The sequence below is a fragment of the Cydia splendana genome, chromosome 1 (genome assembly GCF_910591565.1).
Source record: "Cydia splendana chromosome 1, ilCydSple1.2, whole genome shotgun sequence".
NCBI lineage: Eukaryota > Metazoa > Arthropoda > Insecta > Lepidoptera > Tortricidae > Cydia > Cydia splendana.
In genome coordinates this window covers 8,704,394-8,726,054 of record NC_085960.1, presented here as the reverse complement: position 1 = coordinate 8,726,054, position 21,661 = coordinate 8,704,394, and the positions used below count along the sequence as shown (strand labels likewise).

Genomic DNA, 21,661 nt, shown 5'->3' with positions numbered 1-21,661 from the left:
ATTAAAAACTGTTGCATTTGATGAAGTGGAACTGCTGATGATGATCAGAACAGAACTCTTCAATGACTACACGTTTGGCGATTTCGAATTTCGATTTGACGGAGCTGGCCCTGGAGCCAGACCTGACCCGGATCCGGGCTCTTATCTGGACCTGAACCCGGACCTGGATCCGGACTTGGACCTGGACCAAGACCTAGACCTGGACCTCGACCTGGATCTGGTCCTGGACCCGGACCCGGACTCGGACCTTGACCCGGAAAACCACTGATACCTAAGCTAAATAAACCACTATGATTACCTACCATAAAATGTAGGTATAAAGTATAATGATGCCAAACTTACTGGCCCGTCCCGCTCAAACCCCCGTACACCGCACCTCACGCGCCGTTAAGTGGGTTAGGTTAGGTTTGAACTGCGATCCTCACAGAACCGAAAAAAGTGGGTTAGGTTAGAACTGCGAGCCTTACAGAAACGAAAAGCTACTAGAAAAGTGGTTTTGGTTAGGTTCGAACTGCAATCTTCACAGAACCGAACTGCTATCAGAGAAGTGGGTACGTGAGGCTAAAACTGCGACCCTTACAGAAACGAAATGCTACCTACTAGAAAAGTGGGTGGTTTTACTTCCTTTTCTACACAGTGCACCGTCTATGTACAATAATCTTTCACCGGCCCCCATAGAAGACGGATTATTTTTCTTGAAAATTATTTTCTACTATTTTATGTCGAACTATACGAGTAAGTAGGTGCAACTAAGTCAATCGCTCTATATAATTTTTGGCAAACCGCGAGTTCTCAGTTCGGGGCGAACTACTAGTTATTTAAAAATGTTTAAAAACAATATTATAAACGTGTACTTTCATTTGATACCAAACTCGACCATACTTTCTTCCTTGCGACCCCTCTCAAATAGCTTTTTAGCCATCTACGCTCTTCTAGCTCAATAACCCATTGATCAAGCCTGCTCATAATTTAATCACTAAAATATAGTTTGAAATGCCTTTAAAATTATTTACGATCATAGCATCTTCTAACAATTACATTTATTTCATAAGATGTAAAATACTTGTGCGATGTGATGTTCCATTCCACTAAATAGCACTGCTTAGAAGCAAATATTTGATATGCAGACGAAAATACAAAAATCGTTATAGGTAGGTAAGTATGGTTATAACATAACTGTTTGACAAAATGAACTGAAACTGAAAGACTTCGACAAAATAGTTCCAAACCTTTATTGTAAAATACATGTAAGTAGGAGTTCCGTTTTGGGGGGGTCTAGCCAAGGTGACAATCGTACAATCGACAAATGTTAAATGAAAATAAATAATGTATTAGGATGACAGATGCTACGAAAAACATAGGTAAGTACTTACAACCAAATTGAGAACCTCCTCCTTTTGAAATATTGAAGTCGCTCAATAAAACAAATACTTTTAGCCCAAGAGTATAACAAAATTAACCAAAGTAGTGTGGTTTTTGGTTTGCTGCAGTAGTGCTACGACCTCGCAGCTTTTGGTAATTGCACCGCACACTAAAAGTTTACCTATCCCTTTTTGTCTTGGTTTATACCTACAATTTTATGGGTTGATAACATTAAAGTGTCAACGTTAACACAGGACTAGAATTTATTAAGTTTTCCTATCTGATAGAGGTACATAAGTAGGTTTATACATTTGGAACCATCGAGTAATAATGGTAGCGCTTATTAAATTTTAATACATTTATATTAGAGCTAGAGCAGTCGTTTCGTAGGCTGGGAGTACGAAATGAGTAGGCGTCGTTAGTTGTGCGTTACGTAACGCGAAATCCAATGTCAAGAGCGCTGCGCTTGCGACAGCGGTCCGCGCCGAGGGTCGCTGACCGCTGATAGCAAATGTTTAACCCGGGATCTGAACCCGGTCACATTCGACAGTTTATTTTTAATTAGAATGTTCGATAACCGAACAAAAACAAACGTAGGTACTTAATATAGACTCGTTTGCATGAAAGAAATTAATTAAATTGAAACGGTATGCTATCATAAAAAAAAACAACGGGTTGCACTCCGGGAGTGCCGGCAGAAGTGAAAACTCAAAAAGTCTTAACTGTACGGATATAATGGTCGTTCTTGTCTACGTGACAGCGTGATAAAACGGTGTCCGTCACTTTCTATCCCACGGTGTTAAAAAGTGACAGTTAAATATTTTATCACGTGGATAAAGATGGATAAAGCTATCCATAATACGCCGGCTGGTGTGCCAATCACGTAAGTGATCATCCGGCACATACCTAGGGCAAAGTGCGAAATGACAACCACTGATAGATAATTAAGGTGTGGTGCTCCGAGCAACCCAACAGCTGAATATATAAGTAAGAAGTGTGGAGTAACACCCTGTCCTATGAGATGTTATTTGAAAATAGCACGCCTGAAGCGCATCGAATAAAGGAATTATTATTCCGCAGAGCACCTCCCCGCCACTGTTGGATTGGTCCGGGGTGCCGACGCTGGTGCTGGCGGTGATCGCGCTGATTGTGGCCGTGACGGCGCTGGCCACGCGCGAGGGCCGGCCGCGGCTGCCGGGCCCGCCGGCGCTGCCGCTGATCGGAACACGCTGGCTCTACTGGAGCCGGTACAAGATGAATAAACTACATGAAGCTTACGAAGGTGAGTTTAATTTTTATTGTTGTGTGCAAAAACTTATTCTACTTACATACAAAAGAGGCCTGCAGGTAATTTACCATCTCAATTTTAGGAATATTAGTGGCAGATAAGACATAAGGACGTTGGACAATCAGTCTCATGTAGACATTCAGCCCGTAAAATAAATTTGCTACCGTTTTTTGGAGTTTTTTACATAATGTATACCTACAATTCCTATTTTATGACAACTAAATTGCTACAATACCTACTCTAAATTACAAAAACACCTGCCAAAGCATACCCTCTACAAGTTCAAGGCTAAGGACGAGGTAGTTGCAAGACATCTATCTTATATTGTATAATGTATAAGATTTTTTTGCTCGATATTAAGAATGATAAGTAAAGACTCATTGAACCGGTTCTACCAGTACCTCCTTTCTTGAATAATATAGATTTGACCGTTAATTAAGTTTCGTCAAGGCCCCCTCGCTGTCACAGTGAGAAATATTTGCACGCAGATATGTTCAGGCGCTACGGGCCGGTGTTCGTGGAGACCACACCCGGGGGCGCCGCCCTCGTGTCCATCGCCGAGCGGTCGGCGCTGGAGGCTGTGCTGCGGACCCCCGCACGCCGACCCTACCGGCCCCCGACGGAGATCGTCCAGGTCTACCGCAGGAGCCGGCCTGACAGATATGCCTCCACTGGACTGGTTAATGAGTAAGTGTTCTTTCTGTATTTACAATTATTAATTATAGTAGGTAATTAATCGCAACAAGCAGCAGTAAATAAACAAGCTTTTGTATCGTGGGAAGTAGCATTAGCATATTTTTGCGTGATTGGTTTGCTCCAAAATAGGAATTTAATGTTTTCCGGATAACTCGAAAATTAACACTACCAATGCCAGGAACCTGCCTAGTGGGCGCTTCCGACTTCGGGCGGTAACAAAAACGAATAGAGTTTGTAATGATATATAACGAATAAATTTATTTTATATATGTTAAGACACTAAATGGCCAAAACCGGGCCAGTGGGCACAACCGGAGCTTCTGCCCTATAGATACCTATAATAATGTATCGTAAGTACCTACTACTTAACTAAACTAATTTTATTATAACCTAGGTACAAAGGCAAAATCAAAATCATGTACTGAATCATGTTAATTTTAAAATCTATTGTTGCGGGCGGGCATAAGGCATGTCCATATATGTCCGTGAATAGGTACTGAAATTGGGAACTTAAGTACAGTGAAACCTGGATAAGTGAAACTTCAAGGGACGAGCAGATTTGTCTCACTTAAAGAGGTATTCCACTTACCCAGGCTCTCAGTTAGCCAGGTACAAATAAATTTCTGTCTCATTTACAGAGGGTCCCATTAATAGAGGTGAGAATAGAGGATATATCTCAGTTATAGAGGTGGTTAATAAGGTATTTTGTAATTATCTTTAAATGTTTAGGTAAAATAATCCTTGTCCCTAAATATTTTTTTAAGTCTGTTTAAATATTTCTTTGAATTTATTTTGAGTGATTTTCCAAAGGATAGATTTTTCAATTAAATTTGATACGGACTTCATTGCGTCTTAGAAATCTCTTCGTCTTCGTCGTCTCGTCGTCATCGTCTTTATTAAATGAAAATTTGTTTATTCTTGTTACTTATCAAGATTTCAGCTTTCGTTTCGATAGTTTTAACTACATAAAGTAACTAAATGAAACTCGAAGTCGTTTAGACACAATTAACCAAATGCGGAATTTGTGGATAGACTAAGAGTTAGTAAGAATACGGAAATAGATCAATAAAGTCCAAGTTACAGAGGCCATAGATTGACGTTATCTCAGATACAGAGGTAATTCGTATAATATTCTAAAAAAACAATTAGGAAAATGTAAACTTATAAATATAGTCTCAGTAAAAGAGGTAAAATACACTCTCTGTCTCAATTATAGAGGTAAATGTGACTATAAAATCACAACAACTAATCCCAGTTATAGAGGTTCGTTTTATCTCACTAACAGAGGTAATTCAGTGCTAAAGTGTCGGGATCGCACCATGAGTCCCAGCTATAGAGGTTTCTCATTTATCCAGGTCCCACTTAACCAGGTTTCACTGTATTTACATAAATTAATGATAAAGTTTTAATTGCTATTGCATCATATATAATCACTACACGGACTACACCTTATAAAACAAAGTCCCCTGCCGCGTCTGTCTGTGTGTAAGTATCATATATATAAAATTGAAAAACCAGAACGGGATAAAAAACGAGGGAAGAAGCGAGATGGCGCCTTACAAATTTCTAAAAAAGTTTTTGACACGTTTCTCAAATACGACGCACGTATGATAAGAAAAAACTGTTCAGCTTAGCCACTTTTGTCTCTCAGTATTCCGCCAGTATATCGGAACACATCCTTATTTCTATAGCAACAGAGTTATATTACGATATTTGGCCGACTGCTGACTGTACGTTTGCTTATTTTCACCAGGTCGTTTCGCTCAAAAATATCGGAACATGCACTTACATTTTATCTACCTACATTATAACTTGCTATCAACTTTGTATTTTTGGCCTATCTCGGCAGCCCGGTCCCCGGACGAATTTTTTTGCCGAAGCTGTGAAAGTAAATCTGAATAACATAACTCAAAAAGAAATTTAAAACAACAAAATACAAATTACTATTGATATTGATAAGTCATTATATGGCATGTCACTCGTATGGGCATAAACTAAGGTAAAAGGTTGAGGTTGACAGCACTTTTTATTTTACTTCCAGTAAAAAAGGCCGAAATCACTGCATACCAACATAACAAACATAATTTTGGTTATTTGAAGTTCGAAACGAAACCAACCGAGAGTTTCCGAAAATAGCCGATAGTCGTAAAATGAAGAATGTTATGAAAATTTCATTTGCTTATTGTTATTTAATAGATTTATATAAATCTATTATCTAAGTATGAGAATATAACTAGAGCATAAAAACTATCGCTTTCGATGCGTATTTAATTTACAATAAGCAAATGAAATTTTCATAACATTCTTCATTTTACGACTATCGGCTATTTTCGGAAACTCTCGGTTGGTTTCGTTTCGAACTTCAAATAACCAAAATTATGTTTGTTATGTTGGTATGCAGTGATTTCGGCCTTTTTTACTGGAAATAAAATAAAAAGTGCTGTCAACCTCAACCTTTTACCTTAGTTTATGCCCATACGAGTGACATGCCATATAATGACTTATCAATATCAATAGTAATTTGTATTTTGTTGTTTTAAATTTCTTTTTGAGTTATGTTATTCAGATTTACTTTCACAGCTTCGGCAAAAAAATTCGTCCGGGGACCGGGCTGCCGAGATAGGCCAAAAATACAAAGTTGATAGCAAGTTATAATGTAGGTAGATAAAATGTAAGTGCATGTTCCGATATTTTTGAGCGAAACGACCTGGTGAAAATAAGCAAACGTACAGTCAGCAGTCGGCCAAATATCGTAATATAACTCTGTTGCTATAGAAATAAGGATGTGTTCCGATATACTGGCGGAATACTGAGAGACAAAAGTGGCTAAGCTTACATTGGCTCGGACATTTAGAGAGAATGGGAGAGGATCGTGCCGTGACGAGAGCGTACTTGGGACAACGAAATGGGAGACGCCCAATTGGACGTCATAGGTACCTACCGCTGGAACGACGTAGTTGCTCGAGATCTGCTTATCCTCGGCCATGGGGACTGGCGAGAGCTATCGCAAGACCGAGAAACATGGTGTGTTTTGTTTTGTCTTTTCTCGGAGGCCAGGATTCACATAACCGTAGTAAGTAATGTTAGTATTCAGAAAGGGAAATGGGGAGTACGTACGTTTGTACCAAAAGGCGATTTATGGGCGGTGGTCGTCCATATTCGTCTTAAGGCGGATATTAATCTAATGAACGTTTTTGCAATTAGGCTTATAAAAAAAAAATAATTTTATGTTGAAACGAGTTTTAAATAAATAACTACGTAGATGAAAAAGTATAATTTTGCCTTTTATCAAGTCACATAATTTTTTTCAGATATTTTGCGTATTAAGTTATCCAAATAACGGGTACAAATAAGAAATCCCTATCACCGTTATGAACCCTGGCAGGGTTGACACACTCTTTATTTCATTTACGCGAGCGGACCTGCGGGCCCGTCTAGTCATATATATAAAATTGAAAAACCAGAACGGGATAAAAAACGAGCGAAGAAGAGAGATGGCGCCTTACAAATTTCTAAAAAAGTTTTTGACACGTATCTCGAATACAACGCACGTATGATAAGAAAAAACTGTTTAAATCTATTATCTATATATGAGAATAAAATTAGAACATAAAACTATCGCTTTCGTTGCGTATTTAATTTACAATAAGGAAAAGAAATTTTCATAACAATCTTCATTTTACGACTTCGACCATTTCTCGGGAACTCTCGGTTGCTTTCGTTTGGCGGTGCTACAGATTAGACCAAATAATCCGTAAGTTAAAGTAAACTAAATTATGTTTGTCATGTTGGTATACAGGTATTTCTGAGTTTTTTTACACGAAGTAAAATAAAAAGTGCTGCCAACCTCAACCTTAGTCCATAGCCCATACGAGTGAATTATGCCATTTATGACATATCAATCAAATTAATATTATCGTATGGTTATCGTGTTAATAATTTGTATTTTATTGTTTTAAATTTCTTTATTAGTTATTATTATTCAGATTGATTTTCATGGCTCGGCAAACATTGTCATTCGTCCAGGGAAAGGGCTGCCGAGATGAGCCAAACATACAAAGTTATAGAATGGGAGACGAGCGTACTTGGGACAACAAAATGGGAGACGCCCGATGGCGAGAGCTATCGCAAGATCGCAAGAAACATGACGTGATCTGGTATCGGAGGCCAGGTGAGTCCTTTGGATCGTTGCGTCACCTTAGCCGTAGTAATGTTAAGATCCAGAAAGGGAAAATGGGGACTACCTACGCTTGTATGAAAGGGCGATTTATGGTGGTGGTCGTCCATATTCGTGGCTTAAAGCGGAAAATAAGTAATCTAATGAACGTTTTTGCAACTAGGCTTACAACAATAAGTAATAATTTTATGTTAAAACAAGTTTTAAATAAATACCTACGTACGTTATAAGAAATTTTCGAATTAAGTTATCCAAATAACGGCTACCTACTTGACAAATAAGAAATCCTTATCACAGTTATAAACCCTGGCAGGGATACATAATAATGTCGGTATTTAACTAAACATAAGACAAACTCTTTATTTCATTTACGCGAGCGGAGCTGCGGGCCCGTCTAGTACACATATGTTCGCGATAAACTCGAAACGTACTTAACGGATTTTCATGCGGTTTTCACCTATCAATAGTGATCGGTGAGGGAGGTTTAGGTGTAGGTAGGTAATCTGTTAAAGTTTTGTGGTGGTGGTAACACGTGCGAAGTTGGGGCGGGTCGCTAGTAATAATTTGTTAGAATCTTCCTTAATAAAACACAGTTGTACTGGTAATCCACAATTAACATTTATTTTCTTTCTTCTCGACCTCTTTTACATTCTTGCACGCCCCGAACTAACTGACTGCCTTCTACCCGTCTTCTATATTTTTTTATTTTCAACATCCAAACTACCTTCATTAAAAATATTGTCAGTATTACCAATTGTAAAAATGTTAAATAATTATAAAAATTGTAATAAAAGTTAGTTTTAAATTACTCGAACCTTACATTCGACCATCCTGACGTCGTGTATGGTCCCCATACACGCGCCTGGTGGAACCTTACATTCGGTCAGTTAGTTCAGTTAATAACAAAACCATTTTATTTTATTATCACATTAATTTGGTAAGTACTACATTAGTATATTTGCAATATGATATACTAAACCTACTCTTGGGTTTCATTCGCAAAATTAACAATAACAATTTCTCCTCCTACATTTGAATTTGAGTTTAATATTTACGCTAGTATAAAATTACGTCAAACTACTCGACATATTTAACTTTTACATGATTTATTAAACCTCGAACCAATCTATTTTCGAGAAACTTAAGCTTTATCCTCGAACCAATCGCTTCTCAAGGGATTTAAATAAACCTCGAACCAATCAATTCTTGAGGGACTTAAACTAAACCTCGAACCAATCAATTCTCGAGGGACTTAAACTAAACCTCGAACCAATCACTTCTCGAGGGACTTACACTAAACCTCGAACCAATCAATTCTCGAGGGACTTAAACTAAACCTCGAACCAATCACTTCTCGAGGGACTTACACTAAACCTCGAACCAATCACTTCTCGAGGGACTTACACGAAACCTCGAACCAATCACTTCTCGAGGTTTTACCAATAAGCATTCCTTGAACCAATCAATTCTCAAGGTTTACCCACTGGCCATATCAATTTAGCGAACCAATCAATTCTAGCATTTTCATCGTCAAGGTGCAAACCATTCTGTTCTCGCCCTTGACCTGGAACAACAGAGAATCCTCTAAGTACATAATTGTATAAAATATATTAATCTGACATTTCATTCGCGTCTTCATTACAATTAAGATCATCAGCGACATCATCGTCTTCATTTAATTCTAATGCAGGTAAATGTATCCACGGCCGCATTCTATCAGTGGCTACGGTGGTTTTGCGTCTATTCTTCATTCCCTCAAAGCCGGGAATCGGAGCAACTTTATACCGGTCATTTCCTAAAGATTTAACTACTTTGTAAGGCCCCTCAAAAGAAGGTAGTAACTTAGAGCTATTTCCTTTATTTTGAAAAACAGTCTTAGTAATTTTAACTAGATCTCCGATATCGTAAGTAGGAGCAGGTCGTCTACCCTTATCGTAACGTTGTTTTTGCTTAGCCTGTTCAGAGTCAATTCTAGTCTTTACTTGATCCCTTATAGTATCTACATCAAGGTCATGGCGCACTACATCAGCTAGCTCATTAAGTATCGGTGTAGCTTCACTTAACATTGCCGTGCCAAACATTATCTCCGACGGTGCCCTACCCGTCGTTTTCTGAACAGAGTTATTCAAACCCCATTGAATCTTTCCCAATTTGGTATCCCAATCTTTTTCATTATGACAGAGGTTAGATGCAGTTAACGAGTCCAATATGGTACGGTTGTAGCGTTCTACTTGTCCATTCGCCCTTGGACTCGCTACTGCATTTAACACGTGTTTGATACCCCTATCCTGACAGAACTTGCGGAAGGCATGGGATGTAAAGCTACTACCACGGTCACTAATTAATCGATCCGGTGCCCTAAAGGTATCAAATATCGTATCTAAAACTTTAATCACATTTTGTGTTTTTGTGTTGCGAACGGATTTGATGAAAACGAATTTAGTGAAAGAATCGACCACAACTAAAATATGGGTGTGCCCCTGCTTTGATTTAACGAAAGGCCCGAGGTGGTCGATGTGTAGGGTATGGAATGGCTTTGCCACTTTTTCAATAGGGTGTAAGAGCCCTTCGCGATTGCTGTGATTATGTTTTGCGTAAGCGCATTCAATACACGCATTTACATATTTTCGGACGAATCGGGACATTTTTGAAAACCAATAAGTCTTCTTGATCCTTTCTAAAGTTTTCTCGTAGGTAACCAATATGTCCCATCTCATCGTGATTTAGCCTACACAACTGCCACCTCGCGCCCTTCGGGACAACCCATCGTAAATTATCTTTGTCTCCCTCAATACACCTAAAGAGCCTATTATCTTTGATTACATAGTTATCTTTGATGTATTCGAGTCCCTTCTCATCAAGCCTGCTACATAGAATACCTCGAATCCTGTGTAACTCACTATCTCCTAGCTGCAGAGTAAGCAACCAGTCTTCATCACTTATGGCCATCACCGCTGGGTATGGATCAATGTTTTCCGTTTCACTATCAATGATAGGATTTCTTGACAGCGCGTCCACATGGGACATTTTAACTCCAGCTCGATACTCTATGGAGCAGTTAAACTCCTGGAAAGCCAACCACCATCTGGCTATGCGGGGTATGAGATCCCGTTTTTCAAAAGTAGACCGCAGCGCACTACAGTCGGTAACGACCCTGAACTCTTTGCCCAACAGATACACTCGAAACTTTTTTAAAGCACAAATTACCGCCAACGTCTCTAACTCATACGAGTGAAAATTTTTCTCTTCAGGGGTCGTCTGCCGACTGTAATAAGCTACTGGCCTAAAGCTATCATTCGGTTGGTAACGCTGCAATAGGATGCCGCCTACCCCCAGCCGACTGGCGTCTGTATGGAGCTCAGTCTCTGCTTTCGGATCATATATGGCTAGCACGGGACGTTCAATTAATTTAGATTTAAGCATTTGAAATGCATCCTCCTGTTCTTTGTCCCACTGCCAGGCTACATCTTTCTTTAGCAGTCTAGTCAGAGGATATGCGATTTGAGCAAAACCGTAAATAAACTTTCTGAAATAACTAACCAGTCCTATGAACTGGCGAACACCATGAACGTTCTCTGGGCATGGAAAGTCAACTACTGATTGTATTTTGGCCTTCCCTGGTCGCATACCCTCTGCATCAATTTCATAGCCTAAATACTCTATCTTATTTCGCAAGAAACTGCATTTCGAAAGATTTAATTTCAGGTTAGCTTTGTCTAGAAGTTGCAGGACCTCCTCTAACCGATTGAGACACTCCTGAGGACTTTTGCCATACACCAACAAGTCATCTATATATACTGTAGCCTTTTCAAACCGGATCGGGCCTAGGACCTGGTTCATCATCCTCTGGAATATAGCAGGTGCATTTGCCAGGCCGAACGGCATACGGTTAAACTCGTACTGGCCGTCCGGCGTGACAAATGCAGTCAGATGTTTCGACTGTTCAGAAATGGGCACTTGGTAGTAACCTGACATCAAATCTAGGGTCACAAACCAGGCCTGACCGGATAGACGAGCTATTTCGTCTTCTATTATGGGCATGGGATACCTCTCCTTCACGGTAAGGGAGTTTAACATCCTATAGTCAACGCAGAGACGCACTTTACCATCCTTCTTCCTAACCAGAATAATAGGACTCGCATAGCTAGACACACTCTCACGTATTATCCCGGCCTCAAGCATCTCGTCTACCATGCCTCGGACTTTTTCCCTTTCATGGTAGGATAGTCTATAGGGCCTGTATACCACCGGGCGTTGACTATTCAACTCGATAGTCATTGCGGCAGAGTCTGTGCAACCTAAACCCGACAGGTTATATGCAAAACAATGTTTGTACTTTTCGAGTAAATCCATTAATTTAAGTTTATCTGATTCCGACACCGTTTCGCCTACACTTATCTGGTTAACATCTATCGGATCAGCTATTAAGCATGTAGGATTAGAACTTGACTTACCATTTGGTGAGAGCATCTCAGTTGAATGCGCGACTATACGATTTACTAATTCTACCCTTTCTCCGCGGGAAAACACTGCATTTTTCTGTAATAAGCACGGGACTGTTAAAGGTGTAATTACGACATTTAAGTTACCATCTTTAACAGGGTAAACTCCCCCACTTACGACGAACTGTTGATTTGGTTTTCCTATGAGTTTGGTGCTTAAGAATATATTTCCTGTAAATTTGGGCTCAGAAACGGCCTTCACATTAGCCATACCGTGTAAAATACTGTGATCCTTTATGCTAACCCTAACGCAATGTTCGTTGTCGGAGTCCGGGTCATGGCTAGGTATTTCGACGCCAATGTTATAAAACAGTAACCTGGTCGAGTCCTTAATAACAAGAATATGCGGTTGTTCAGTGAACGATTGACCAACCAAAATAGGCCTATTCAATAGGTGGTCTTTTACAACTTTACATTTAACGGTCGCATCTACTCCGTCGATAGACAATTTTAAAAGGACGGATCCTAATGCCTCTACCAGACCATCCCCAAAACCTGTCAATACAGCTGATTTTCCATCGTGAGTAACATTCAATAGCGGGAGAGTGGATTCTTTCAATACCGTCACCTCACTGCCAAAATCTACAAATGCATCCATTGGCAAGCCATTGACAGTTATATTCTTGAAATATTTCTCGTTTGGCTTCTCACTTGAAACACACATTACAGTCTTCGCCGTGTCTGAATTTGTAGATTTTTCTTTCAAGTAACAATTTTCGACTAAGTGCCCTACTTTATTACATTGATTACACTTAAGCAAGGGTTTCGGGCATTGTAAGTAAGGGTGCCCCTTTTCTTTACAGTTAAAACAATATATGCCGTTAGTGCTCGAGCTGGGGGTGGATTTGGTAGGAGGCCTATTTGTTTTGTTGCTATCTACTGAACCAGGTGCACCATTAGAAGCTTTATTTTTAAAAGGTGCATATTGAGGCAAATATGTTTCTTTATTGCTCATTAGAAACTGTAATAGAGCCTCCGGTTCAGTACACCTGAGCGCCAAAGCACTAGATTTAGTAGTTTTATCCGCAATTCCGTGAATTAGGCATTCAACCGCCCGTTTTCCTTTAATATCGCAGTTATTTAAAAGAGCAAGTTTTTCATAAAAATAGACCTCGATTGGCTCGTTAAATCGACTACGTCGTCTAAGCATCTCCTCCAGGGACTGACCATAGTTCTGGTCGCATGGAAATGAGGCAGTAAGTTTTTCTTGCCACTCTGGCCAAGTGAACAAAATAGAGCTCTGGCTCTCATACCAGGTCTTGGCCAGGCCCCGGAGTTTTTGCATCGCAAAATGAACAGTGGTTTTTTCGTCCCAGTTGTAAACAGAGGCGCATTCGTTAACTTTCCGTAGCCAAACGTCAATACGTTGGCTTTTCGCGGAAGGATCAAACTCCGGTACGATATTTTTATAATCCAAACCTTTAATATTCATTTGTGTACTCTGGTTTACAGCATGCGACGATTGACCACTCTTCAGTGACTGAATAATGCCTACAATATCTTTAGTAGAAAATACAGGACTACGTGACCTTATCTCTCGACGCTCCCCGCTCGGGTGACGATCCCGCTGTCGATACGGCTCTGGTTGCTGAGTGTGTCGGTCGCGGCTGGGCTCACTTATGCGACTCGGACGCTCGTTCCTTGCAGTGCTAGGACGTCGGCTTCGCCGCTCGATCCTATCTCTGCTAGGATGTCGACTCGGTCGCTCGGCTGGCTCAGTGCTGCGAGGCCGACTGTGGCGTAAGCTCCTCTCAAAGCTGGAGCGACGGCTGGTGCGTTCGCTGCGTCTCCTACGGTCTTCATCGCGCTCTCGTAACAGGTCACGTTCCAACCGACGTACGCGTTCGCGTTCGATGTCCAGTTCTCTTTCCCGATCTTGTAAGCGACGGCGGTTAGAACTCCTGCTGCGCCTGCTCACGCGACTACGACTGCGCCTGTTCACATGCGTCCGGCTTCGGGAGCGTCTGTCTACCGTCTCATTGTGCTCATGCCGCAATGGAGTCAATAGCCTGCGATTGCCTCCATTGCGGTCATTTTCAGCCGCATCACCCATTTTCTGGAACTTGGAAATATAAAAGCATGAGCCACGTTTAAATACAATATGTCCCTGCCTGTTTTATGCAACCATTTAACTAGATACTAAAATATTATTATCTGTAATTCAAAACTGAATACATCAAACACAAAATATGTCGTACCGTTGGCCGAATAAGCCTTAAGATTAAATAAGTAAACAAAATCTATTCATAGCTATTTACATTTTCGACGTTAACAATACATTACAATACGGTTGTATTTTACCGACTTCATATGATTTTTTTTTATACTTTTACCTCTTAAACCTTAACGAAATTAAAACAACAACGTTATACGCATTCGTACTCGTAATACTTGTAGTTATATGTAATACTACTATAATATAACAATATGATAGTCGGAAATACAACTTTTTCCTTGTGCCTATGTGCACTGTTCTAAACTTTCACTTTTCCATTATTTGAGTATCAGGTGTACTTACGTTCGTTAGCGCTGGTTCTTCCGCTTCTGACTTGTTAGAATCTTCCTTAATAAAACACAGTTGTACTGGTAATCCACAATTAACATTTATTTTCTTTCTTCTCGACCTCTTTTACATTCTTGCACGCCCCGAACTAACTGACTGCCTTCTACCCGTCTTCTATATTTTTTTATTTTCAACATCCAAACTACCTTCATTAAAAATATTGTCAGTATTACCAATTGTAAAAATGTTAAATAATTATAAAAATTGTAATAAAAGTTAGTTTTAAATTACTCGAACCTTACAAATTAATACAATGTACTCTCCGTATCAGATATTTGGTTCAGATATTTTTTTTTGTGTGTGTGTGTTTGTGTGTGTGTGTGTGTGTGTGTGTGTGTGTGTGTGTGTGTATATATATATATATATATATGTGTGTGTGTGTGTGTGTGTGTGTGTGTGTGTGTGTGTGTGTGTGTGTGTGTGTGTGTGTGTGATATTAATAACACAATGCGCTGGATCAACTATAATAAATATAGATGGCTAGATCAATCATCGACGCCCCGCCCCATTTTGGAAATTCTAAGAATCCGTTCGCTACCACAGAAAGTGCCTATACGACATTATTATCATGACGCCTGGTAACAAGAAGCTAAACATGACTACGAGGTCATCTACGGATAAAAATACAACTCGCAAACAGGAAGAGCATAGTATTGACTATGAAAGATTAAAAAGTGAAATGAGAGAGATGATTAAATCTATGCTGAAACCACAAGAAGATGAATTGAAGAAAATATCTCCCGCACTTCAGCAAATTAAGGAGACAAATGATAACATAGAGCGGAATATCGCTTTTCTCACAGAGCAAAATGAAGAGCTTAAAAAGAAAGTTGAACAGCTGGAAGTTGGAAACAGAAAGGACAAGGAGTACATATTATTGCTAGAAGATAAACTTGAGAACATGCAGAAGGAAAGCCGAAAAAGAAATATAGAAATTAAAAATGTGCCTTTTAACGGGAAGGAATCCAAAGACGACCTGCTACAAATTGTTACAAAGCTATCAGAAAATATTGACTGTAACATGGCTCAGACAAATGTAATGGATATATACAGAATAAGAGGAAAAAAACAAGAAGAGAACGCACCAATAATAGTGGAGATGTCATCGACCATGTTGAAAGATAATTTTTTAAAGAAATGTAAGGAACACAACATTAAAAACCGGAACAACAAACTAAGTGCGAAACACCTCGGCCACACTAAGAACGAAAACACACCGATATATGTCTCGGAGCATCTGACGGCGAAAGCAGCCCGCCTGCGGTTCCTGGCCAGTGACCTGACAAAATCCAAAGGCTACGCGTTTTGCTGGACGAACATTGGTAGAGTCTTCGTTAGAAAAAGTGAGAATTCGCCTGTAATACTGATTAACAACGAGGCTCAAGTGAATAGGTTGATGCAAGAGGCGTGACTATTTTGGTTCATAGAAATTAGTTTTCGCTTTAGTCAGAAAATTACCTCATTATTATTAATTAATATTAATCTTAGATTAAGATATTATCATACACTTAATACACTTTTAATCTCAAGTAGCCCATATAAGATACACAAAATAAGTATATTCCTAATGTGTGTTTTAGAATACGTAAAAAACAAACACGAGAACTACATACACTTATACAATAACATTTTTGCTAATATCAATACTTACATACCCTGCAATTACACCCATCTTCAATTGTTTAGTAGAAAATGGATACTACACTAACAACGTTAAATCAACTAGACAATTTAGCTGTCGCACAATCTTTTGAATGCCAAATTGAAGACTTAATTAATCACACTAACATAAATAAATCAGATTTTACAATCATATCACAGAATATTAGAAGCATATATAGTAACATAGATGAACTACGTCTAGCTTTATCTCAGTTTAACTTTCATGTAGATTTATTAATCTTAAGTGAATGTAGGTTAAACCCGACCAAACCTGTACCGCAAATTGAAAACTATAACACTTTTGCTACGACCTACCATCTCAATCAAAATGACGGTGTGGTTATTTACGTTCGAAATACACATAAAGTTAAGGTTAAAGAAATAAAATTATCACAAGCATCATGTATGGAATTAACTTATTGTAATTTTAAAATTCTCGGTATATATCGCTCTCCCTCAAATCGAAACGCAGATAGTTTTATATCCTCTCTCAACGATTATATAGAAACCATTAAATCATATAAAAATATAATTATCACTGGTGACTTAAATATTAATATAATACATAAACTCAATGAACAATCATACGAACACATAAATCGGCTTAATTATTTAAACATGATGTCGATGCAATGTCTACTGCCAGGTCACTTACTACCGACAAGAGACAAAACTTGCCTTGATCACTTTATGATAAAATTAGATAAAAATAAATCTTGTGCGACTACATTTGTGTTAAAAACAACTATTACAGATCATTACATGATATTCCTAAAGCTATCCAAGATCAAAACCATAGAAAAGGCTCAAACAACTAAAACAGTTATTGACTTCAAAAAAGCGCTTTGTACTCTATTTAACGAAAACCTCTCAAACCTGAGCACACATACAGATCCTAACCAATTGACCGATACTTTGTTAAGTAAATTAAGTACTTGCCTGTTACAAAATACTATTGTAACACAAATTCCTAGGAAAAATCGTATAATTAAGCCTTGGATGACAATAGGACTATTAAGGTGTATCAAAAATAGAAATAACATGCAGCTGAAATTACGCTCTGATCCTGAAAATATTACACTAAAGATAACGTACAAAAGATATAGAAATTTCTGCAATAATCTTATTAAAAAGCTGAAACGAACATACGAAAAACAAGAACTAGATAAAGCAAGTAAAAACCCAAAATGTCTTTGGAAAGCTATAAATAATATAACCAACCGAAAACCTAAAGAAACAGAAAATAATGAATTACTTGATATCAAAAACTCTCCGCTTGACTCTGTGAATGCCGTTAACGAATTCTTCGCAAATGTTGGCAAATCCTTAGCCGAAAACATTTTATCAAGTAATTTAAACCGCTATTATACTATTAATGAACCGCTAAACCCCGTATTGTCTTCTTTTGTTCTATTAGAAACAGACCCCCGTGAAGTGCACACGATTTTAATGAGCTTGAAGTCGGATAGTGCCCCGGGATGGGATAACATTCCTGTAAAATTCTTAAAAATGGCTAGTTTAACAGTTGTTCCCATCATAACTCATCTTGCAAATATCTGTTTTAAAAATGGTATCTTCCCAATTGCACTTAAAAAAGCAATCATCACCCCGGTTTACAAAAATGGAAAAAGAGATGACACAACCAACTATAGACCAATTTCTGTATTACCCGCAATTTCCAAAATACTAGAAAAACTTCTTAATAACCGCATTCTTAGTTACCTAACGAAATTCAAAATACTATCAGATAGCCAATATGGCTTCAGAAGAGGGCTGTCAACAGAAGATGCTGTTACAGCTCTCTCATCACTGATCGTGAACAAAATAGATAAGAATAAAAAATGTTTAACAATATTTTTAGATCTGAAAAAAGCATTTGACACAGTCTCCATTTCTTCCCTAGTTACAGTATTAGAAAGCATAGGCATTAGAGACATCCCACTACAACTCCTTAAAGACTACCTGCAAAATCGTACACAAAAAGTTAAAATCGGAACCCACATTAGCGAAGAAACGGATACAACTTTTGGTGTACCACAGGGGAGTGTCCTTGGGCCGACCCTATTTTTAATCTATATAAACCAGTTATGTAATATGTATATTAAAAACGGACACATTTTTTCTTATGCTGACGACACTGCCATTGTCTTCACTGGAGACACTTGGGAAGACGTGAAGCATTCTGCAGAACAAGGTCTGTCAGAAGTTGCCTGCTGGCTGCGCTCTCGACTTCTTACGTTAAATACATCTAAAACAAACTATATTTGCTTTACGAACTACAATAGTACACAACCAGATCACCATTTTAATATAAAAATCCACACATGCAACAACAATACGCAAATCTGTACATGCTCTACTATAAATAAAGCTGAAAATACTAAGTATCTAGGGATACTAGTGGACCAACGCCTAACTTGGCATTTGCACATAGAGCTGCTCATGAGCCGTATCAGGAAACTTGTATGGGTCTTTAAAAACCTAAGACACATTTGTACCTCACAACTTCTCAAACAAATATATGTAACCCTTGTCCAATCAGTCATAAGTTACTGTATACCGGTCTGGGGGGGTGCTACAAAAACCAAATTTTTAGAACTCGAAAGAGCCCAGAGATCATTGCTTAAAGTTATGTATTTCAAGCCGTTTAGATTTCCTACCATAGAGTTATATAATCTTTCTAATGTATTATCTGTCAGAAAACTGTACATATTATTTACGACCCTAAAATTACACAAGACCGTACCATATACACCAAACACACATAATAGAAGGAGAAGAAACAATTTAATTCCAACAGTTCAAATAAACACAACGTATGCTAGTAGACAATTCGTTTGTAAATCCGTTAAACTATATAATTCTATTAATAAAGATTTAAATATATATCCATTATCATATTACGAATGCAAAAACATCATAACAAATTGGCTAAAATTTAAAAGCTATCATGATATTGAAAACTTAATCCATAATGTTTTTGATATCTAAATACACAGACACACATTCGCACACACACGCACACACACACACACACGCGCGCGCGCACACACACACACACACACACACACACACACACACATTCGCTCATTAATTTCAGTTTAAATTTAAATTAAATTATCTCTAACTACTTTTGTTATTCACTGAAATGTTAATATTATTTCTTTTAATTTTATTCATGAAATAATTTATTGTTGTTCACTTAGCAACTAAGGAAGAGCGGTGCCTCTTAATACAAGTATCTGTTTACTTAAAAAGAGGTACCAACCCTGTACAATGTAACCTAACACTTATAATGAATAAACAATTTTATTATTATTTTTTTATTATTATTATTATTGTTTCCTTTATTTATTTTTCGTCTTAAGTTATTATTACTACTATAAACAAAGTCGTGTTTGTTCCAGCACCCATAACCCGAGAACGGCTGGACCGATTTTCATGATTTTTGATTTGTTGGATTAGTCTCGGCCCAGAATAGCAGAATAACTGTTAAAACCATTGAAAAAATTGACGAAAACAAAATAATGAAAGAAAAATCATTCCCATACAAAATGTTCCTAGGTATCTTACCTGTCAAACATTTGATGTTCATCCCGTCGATACGGTAAACTCTTACCTCAAATTAAATAACGTATTTAAAAAAAGGGTTCCGAACCGACAAGATATATCCACAATATTAGGATTACGCCGTATTTGAGATTTTAAAATTGTAAAATAGTGACAGTAATGACAACGGATTGACATATTTATATTTATGCATGCACTATTAGTGATGAGGCTAACCATAAGGTTACATCACGTTTACGTTTGTCAAATGTAGCGATTATAAACGAATTAGTCGAATCGATTTTAATGCCGATTTTTGCAACTTTGTATTATTTGTTTGTATTATTAAATAACCTTTTTTTCACATCGAATTTCATTTTATTGTCATTTGGTTTTTGTTCTAATTGTATCGTTTTTTTTAGTCGATTTTCATCAACTTACGGAAATGTAATGACTTGACCACAGATGATTATTAATCGAATAACTTTTTATTCGATTAATCGAATAAAAAAGTTAATCGTCAAATTTAATCGTCGATTAAATTATTCACGATTAATTTAGTCGACCTAACATACGATTGAAATTGAATTAATCTGAATATTAATCGACTAAATTTTCGATTAAATCTCGATTGAAAGTTGACAGGGGGTCATTTTTGTACGTAAAAAAAAAGATGGGAGCCAAACACTTTGTCATAAAAGTCATCATGGGTGTCGTTTTATAGGTTTTAGGGATTGCCGGTTTCGAAAATGATAACTGTTTTAGAATCCAAGATGTCGACCGTGCACTTTGTCATAAAAGTCGTCATGGATGTCGTTTTATAGGTTTCAGGGAGTGCCGGTTTTGTAAATGATGACTGTTTTCGAATCCAAGATGTCTGCCGTGCACTTTGTCATAAAAGTCATCATGGGTGTCGTTTTATAGGTTTTAGGGAGTGCCGATAACGAAAATAATGACTATTTTGGAATCCGAGATGTCTACCGTGCACTTGATCATAAAAGTCGTCATGGATGTCGTTTTATAGGTTTTAGGGAGTGCAGAATTCGAAAATGATGACTGTTTTGGAATCCAAATATGTCTGACGTGCAGTTTGATATAAAAGTCATCATGGGTGTCGTTTTATAGGTATTAGGGAGTGCCGGTTTCGAAAATGATGACCGTTTTGGAATCCAAGATGTCTGCCGTGGACTTTGTCATAAAAGTCATCATGGTTGTCGTTTTATAGGTTTTCGAGAGTGCCGGTTCGAAAATAATGACTATTTTGGAATCCGAGATGTCTGCCGTGCACTTTGTCATAAAAGTCGTCATGGGTGTAGTTTTATAGGTTTTAGGGAGTGCGGGTTTCGAAAATAATGACTCTTTTGGAATCCAAGATGTCTGCCGTGCACTTTGACATAAAAGCCGTCATGGATGTCGTTTTATAGGTTTTAGGGAGTGCAGAATTCGAAAATGATGACTGTTTTGGAATCCAAGATGTCTGTCGTGCACTTTGACATAAAAGTCATCATGGATGTCGTTTTATAGGTTTTAGGGACTGCAGAATTCGAAAATGATGACTGTTTTGGAATCCAAGATGTCTGCCGTGCACTTTGTCATAAAAGTCATCATGGGTGTCGTTTTGTAGGTTTTAGGGAGTGCCGGTTTCGAAAATAATGACTCTTTTGGAATCCAAGATGTCTGCCTTGCACTTTGACATAAAAGTCGTCATGGATGTCGTTTTATAGGTTTTAGGGAGTGCAGAATTCGAAAATGATGACTGTTTTGGAGTCGAAGATGTCTGTCGTGCACTTTGACATAAAAGTCATCATGGATGTCGTTTTATAGGTTTTAGGGACTGCAGAATTCGAAAATGATGCCGTGCA

At 38.1% G+C, this 21,661-nt stretch overlaps 2 protein-coding genes across 2 annotated transcripts in view; one reads left to right on the top strand and one right to left on the bottom strand.

Annotated features, from left to right (window-relative positions):
- The window catches only part of LOC134796104 (uncharacterized), a 349,320-nt gene that overhangs the window by 109,447 nt on the left and 218,212 nt on the right, over nt 1–21,661 (bottom strand). The gene's annotated exons all lie outside the window — the stretch shown is intronic.
- Nucleotides 1–21,661, top strand: part of LOC134795294 (ecdysone 20-monooxygenase) — a 55,164-nt gene that overhangs the window by 18,114 nt on the left and 15,389 nt on the right. The window contains exons 2-3 of the mRNA XM_063767102.1: nt 2,443–2,644; nt 3,139–3,337. Of these exons, the coding sequence (XP_063623172.1) occupies nt 2,443–2,644; nt 3,139–3,337 (401 nt within the window). The remainder of the gene's footprint in view (nt 1–2,442; nt 2,645–3,138; nt 3,338–21,661) is intronic.